This window comes from Marmota marmota, unplaced genomic scaffold, assembly GCF_001458135.2.
Source record: "Marmota marmota marmota unplaced genomic scaffold, marMar, whole genome shotgun sequence".
NCBI classification, from domain to species: Eukaryota; Metazoa; Chordata; class Mammalia; order Rodentia; family Sciuridae; genus Marmota; species Marmota marmota.
The window spans coordinates 7,824,731-7,830,816 of NW_026000153.1; the positions used below are offsets into that span (position 1 = coordinate 7,824,731).

At 42.9% G+C, this 6,086-nt stretch overlaps 1 protein-coding gene across 1 annotated transcript; it reads right to left on the reverse strand.

Annotated features, from left to right (window-relative positions):
* Nucleotides 1-2,095: 2,095 nt before the first annotated feature.
* Nucleotides 2,096-5,565, reverse strand: Neurod6 (neuronal differentiation 6). Its single transcript, XM_015490364.2, has 2 exons — nucleotides 5,239-5,565; nucleotides 2,096-3,930 (listed from the first exon to the last, which is right to left on the reverse strand). Exon 2 carries the CDS (start codon nucleotides 3,907-3,909, stop codon nucleotides 2,896-2,898), a length of 1,014 nt encoding a protein of 337 aa, XP_015345850.1. The 5' UTR covers nucleotides 3,910-3,930; nucleotides 5,239-5,565; the 3' UTR covers nucleotides 2,096-2,895.
* Nucleotides 5,566-6,086: the final 521 nt, after the last annotated feature.

A 6,086-nucleotide genomic window follows, 5' to 3' on the forward strand; every position in this document is an offset into this window, starting at 1 on the left:
TTTGTTTTATTTGTTCTTTTTAGCTATACATGGCAATAGAGTGTATTTTGACATATTATACATACACAGAGTATATATATACTTATTATAATTAGGATCCTATTCTTGGGGTTGTACTTGATGCTCACACATACTTAATACCAGCAGCAGCAGTCTATGAAAGACTGAGCATACATTGGATTTGTGCATCCAAATTATGGAAGAACCCTCCCATTTCTGGGTCTGCATCTGAACCCCACTCTTATTTGAGTTTTTTTTTTTTCTTTTTTAACTCAGCGAGGGGATCAGAGGCTTCTGTGAATTTGCTTCTTCCCATTTCAGCCAGCTGCTTCTCTTCTTAGCTCTCCCACTTGCCAGAAGGGAGACGGGAGAATAATCTTCTGTTGAAATCTCTCCTTCCAACACAAATTTGTGACCCTGGAAAGACTGCGGTTTTCAAAAGCCTTCTGAACCGAGATTCTGAGCAGGTGCAGCGCTGTTCTCAGTTAGGCAGCTGGTCACCTTGCAGCGGGGATAGGGGAGACCACACCTTTTCTTCCAGGGACTTAAAAGGCATATCTTGGGGTCCAGGGGGGAGCCAGATTCTTTTATTTCCCTAGGCTTCCTCACTTTCTTGTTGTCTTGTTTGCTCAGTTGGGGCGCACAATGACCAGGCTCTAAGTGTCTGAAGGTTCTTAAAGAGGCCCGGGAATCCTGGACACAATCCCAGGGAGAGCAGGTTTTGTGCGCATATGGGAGGAAGCAAGCGCGAGTCACTTCTGTGCCGAGACAGACAGAGGGGACAGAAGGATCTCTACCTTGGGCAGACTTCTCTCCACCCCGGGAGGACACAATTTCTCTTCTTACCCCCTTGCCCTCCTGGGATTTGACTGAACAGGTGCTCACACACCGGCTTAGACAGGAGTTCTCACCACCCACCGAGTTCCCGGCCAGCAGCTGCTCGGGAACCTCTTCGCCACTCTGTGTGGCCGCTGCATGCACGGAAGGCCCGGAGACTCGAAAAATAGGGGAGCTGAGGGACAGGGCGACGCCGCCCTCTGGAGACTGGGGCGCAGGCCTCCGGGGCGCACCAAGTTCCACCAGCTTGGGAGGGACAGGACAGGGTCAGTTCTTGGCGGCACTTGGACAAGTTAGAGCTGCTACCTCCGCGTCCCACTTTGCGTTAGACTGGGAGGGTAAAGGGGCGATGGTTAATGCGGAGCTGGATCTGGAGCACCGCGCTGCTGTGCGCTTGCCAGCACCGCCCGCGGAGCAGCCCTTTTTCTGACCCCCAGAAGGTCTGCAGGGAGGCGGCCCCCGGGTCCGCAGGGCGCCCACTGCAGGCGGGACACGGGCAGTGCAGCTTGTGCCCCACCCCCGACCTCCGCGGGGGCGCAATGCCACCTGCATCCTCTCTGTGCGCTGCGCGCCAGGCCCTGTCCGGCCTGCGCTGGCTCAGGCGGTGCCCGCGGGGCGCACGACGGGCAGCGTTAGCGGTCTCACCCCAGACCCGTGCCGTGCAGCCACCACTGCACCATTTCCTGCTGCCCTGGCCAGCCTGAGCAGCTGTCCACTTTCCTCTGGGAGGCAAACCTGCTCCAGAGGGCGTCTTGAGAGAGGTCATGAACACCTTGCCTTTTATTCCAGAAGCGACTCAATCCTGCTTTATGAGGGTTAGCTCCCAAGACGCTATTAAACTAAGTTTTAGGTGGCCTTTTGTGAGAAAACTTTTAATCACACAGAATTTAACTTCTAATCGGCCAGACATTTAAACCGTGTGGAGTAAAACCTTTCGTTTTTAACATCCACTCTGGTGTTTGCTGGAAATTTGCCACCGAATTTAGGCTCAAGTTGAAGGTTACCAGGATTTATCATTGTTTCCCCAGGATGTTTAACCCTCATGGGCTCCTTTTCTTTCATTTAAGATACTTAAAAAAAAAAAAAAAAATTCTTCTAAGCGCTTTGGCCGTTTAGTTTAAGAAATTTGTTTTAGCTCATATGATTTTGTAATCCAGAAATATTTCTGAAATGGGGAGGGGGTTATTGGAGACAGAAGGCAGCTGTGTACCAGGAAATAATAAGTATCATGCAAAAATATCACAGCTAATCGATGTCCTTTAGGAGTGGAAATATCTATGTTTAATTGCTTTAAAAATGTAGGGTGGAAAACACAATTATACACTGTGATAACAAACCTGTACAGATAATTTCTGAACAATACAAAACAAGTGCTGAAAATCTGTTTTCTTTATGATTGAAATAAATTGTTCCCAAACTGTGATAACCACCTACCCAAATATCACATGAGCTAATGCTTGAAGAGAAATAGTCACCAATTGAAGCATTTAGATTTATCTTAATAAACAGAAAATTGCATAGCTTTTTATATTGTTGTACATCCTTAAATGCATCTTCCAATATCACTGCTTAGCATAGTGATAGTCTTGTTATTTTAAAATTTCAATTTTCAGAGATACATAAGATAAATTTCCCAATAATTATAAACACATCATTTTACTCATCTGATTTTAATAACATGCATTTTTATAATTACTGTACAACCGAAATAGACATTGATTTATGCTGTGTGCATGTCTTTATTCAACAGTATATTCTTAGACACCTTGTTCAAACAAATGAAGTGAATTTCAAAAAAAAAAAAAAAACAAGGGAAAAAAAAATCCTGCCAGTAGAAACAGAATCACAGTGCCTACAGACAAAAGGAAAGGAAAAGAAGTTCTCATAGGAAAAGAGATTTATTATTACATAGAAAATTCTCACAATAGTTGAAACACACTTCAGAAACTAGTAAACACCTTAGATAGAGTTGTGCCAATTACTCAAGCCCATAAGCATCTGCTTTGTCTTAATTAGACGGGGGAGGTGAATGACCACTGTTTATTTTCATTTTCCTCATTAATTATGAAAAACTGCATTTAATTCATCTTGCATGGTGAGAGATTGGCTGCGCAGATGTAAGTCGTAAGGGAAGTGGCTGTCGGTGGGCAACCTGAACATGGCACCCTGCCCAAGGGGACCCCTGGGTGGCACTGCACAGTAATGCATGCCGTAATTGTAATTTTTGCCATAGTCCAAGGTTTCTTCTTGCTTCAGGGAAAATATCCCATTATAGTTAATTGGGGGAGGACTTAAGGGACCTTCAAACTGAGGGCTGGCACACTCAGGGGAAGTACTTTCATAGAAGGATTCATACGCACTGCAATAATTGTAGGGTTTCATGGACTTGGAATTATCAAGAGTCCCATGCCCTGGGGGAGTGGCGAGCTCAGGGCTGTGGTAAGGTGGGTAGAAGGTGGAATAGGGCGACCTGGTGTGATGTGCAGCCTCCCCACCCTGACCCATCAGGAAACTCCTGGCGTTGAGCTGCAAGCAGCCTGCCACCAAGTTTGTAGTCGGCTGGGAAAGACCTTTGCATAAGTTTTGGACGAACGTGAGCAGATCCGGTCTCTTGCCGATTCTCAGAATTTCAGAAAGTGCCCAGATGTAGTTTTTGGCCAGTCGTAAAGTTTCTATTTTGGACAGTTTTTGGGTTTTAGAATAGCAGGGGACCACTTTTCGTAAATTGTCCAGAGCGTCGTTGAGGCCGTGCATCCTGTTCCTCTCCCGAGCGTTAGCTTCCTGTCTCCTGAACTTGACCCTTTCCAGTCGGAGCTTGGTGGTCTTTTTTTTCCTAAGACCCCTCCTTCTGGGCAGCCCGTTTTCATCCTCCTCTTCTCTGTCTTCCTCCTCTTCTTCTTTCTCAGTTTCTTCTCCAGGGGCCCTTTTGATGCTCTTTCCTCGAAGGACAATTTGTTTGGAAAAGCTTTCTGGTTTCTTAATTTGCTTCTGGTCCTCGCATTCTCTAGAAAACTTTCTGCACATCTGGGATTCTGGCATTACAACAGACTCATCAAACGGTAGTGTTAACATGGTTCTCTAATCTTAAATTACCTGAAAAAATGCCAGCACAATATTTAAAGCGTTTTCATTTTTAAAGTTTATACACTTAAAACACATTTGAGTACAATCAGAATACTACAAGAACACATGAAAAAGACTGATTCCAGGGCTAATTTTTTGGCTTGAAATAAAATTTTTGAGTTTGTGCAGACTAGTAATTATAAGAACATTGATGCATGCAATGGGATTAATTTATACAGGCAAATTATCAAAAGAAAATAAAATTGCAAGCATTTATTATAATCCCACCACCATCTCCATTTCTCTTTGATTTGAAACTGGATTTTAATACATGGGAAGGGATTGTGCAATTCAAGCAAATGCAAAACATGATATAGCAATGCAGAATTTCATTAATTCCAATCCCCCTGAGAACAAAATAGAACAGAAACCAGTTTATAAAGTGAAAAGTGCCATTTCTCCATCAGCTGGCAAATTTGTGGGGATTTTTAGGGGGAAAAAATCCCTAACTTTATTTACTGTTCTCATCCAACTGTGAATTTAGATTAATATTAGGTTATTAAAATATACAGATTTAAAGAAAACATTAATAAGATCAGTTTTAAAACTATTTTTTTTCTGATCAGTAAAGAATTATGTAAAAGAGCACTCTTTTCCCAGCCTTCAAAAAGAAAAAGGGATTAGGCTAATTTGGAAAAAAAAATAACTCTACAAATAAATGAAAAAATAAAATATCATTGGCAATTTTCTAAATCAAAGAAAATGTTGAGACCGCTCTTACATTTAAGATTTTCTCAAATGTAATAGTCTGTTTACTGCTGTTCAAATCACCCTGGACAAAAAAACACTCTCGCAGTGTTTTTGTTCTACGAGCCACAGAAGTCTCCCTCTAGCTAATATCTGACGGGAACGGTCCAAGGATTCTGACTGCAATTCTGCACGTGTGTTCAGAATCCCAAATGAAAGGGGAAAATAATTTGTGTTTCAAATGCATTTTTGGTTTTTGTTGGGTGAAGCAGAAAGTATTTTTCATCGAAAGTCTTCAAACAGGCACACTAAAACAGAGACTTTTCCATGTAACAACCTCCAGCCCTCTCAGCACACACACACACACACACACAAACACACACACACACACAAACTCTCAGTAATGTCCACATACTTGCAGTGTTACATAATAGCAGTGAAAGTATGTGATAATTACATCACAAGAATGAAATATGATAAGAAGTTATAGATGGCAAAGAGCATACAAATACTCTAAGACAGTGATACTGTATCTTTAAATACTTGCATGCAAAGCCAGCATCAATTGAAGTATATCTTTATTTATATTACCTTAGGTTTTAATTTCATTCAATAATCAGTTTTCATTTTGGGTCTTCCAAATCTTTTCAGGCTGAGTGTCGCATCGTCTCCTGGAGCCTCTAGATCTGTGTATATCTGCACTATCTCATTGATCTCTAAAAAGTGACATTGATGCCAACTGCCAGAGCTGGTACCCATGCCATCTGCTAGTGACGTCACAGGGCAGAGAGAGCCATGTGATCCTCTCTCTTGGGACCTTCATTCTGCACTGATCATCTGGCATCCCTGTAAGTGGGTACCAGCATTCATGCATCAACACAGAAGGTTAGACTGATAGGAAAAAAATCTGCACCAGCATTTCACATACAGTAGGTGCATTTCTCCTCGAGCTGCTTCGGTTTCACTGGCAATCTGTAGAAAGACTGTGCTCAGTTTCGCCCTGCCAACGGTGCAACTGTTAGGTAGTCGTTAATATTCCATTCATTTGCAAGGTGGGCTTTTGTGTGAACGAGAGGTTTTTTGTTGTTGTTGATGATGTTGTTTTGTAAAGATCACCATCTCCTTTGTGCACCTGGGTACCCAGGGAAAGAGAACTGTGAAAAGGAGCCGGAAGCTGGTCTTGGGTGCATAACCAAACTAAGATTAGTGTCAGCAAACAGGAGTCAGTGAAAGGCTCCTGTTTCCTCGTTTTGTTTCATGGCATGAGACTTTGTGGGTGTGTGTCTGTGCATTTTCTTAACATGTAAGACCTCAGTGCTTCTTAGGACTTTGGAATAAAAGGACAGTTTTTCTATTGGGGTCTGTGGAAGACATCATCCAATGTTTCCCTTCATCCAATTGCCGGTATCTTTCAACAACTTTTCAGAGCGACTATGTGC

Coding starts and splice junctions, on each gene's coding strand:
- Neurod6 (XM_015490364.2), bottom strand. CDS start 3,909: ATGTTAACACTACCGTTTGATGAGTCTGTTGTAATGCCAGAATCCCAG.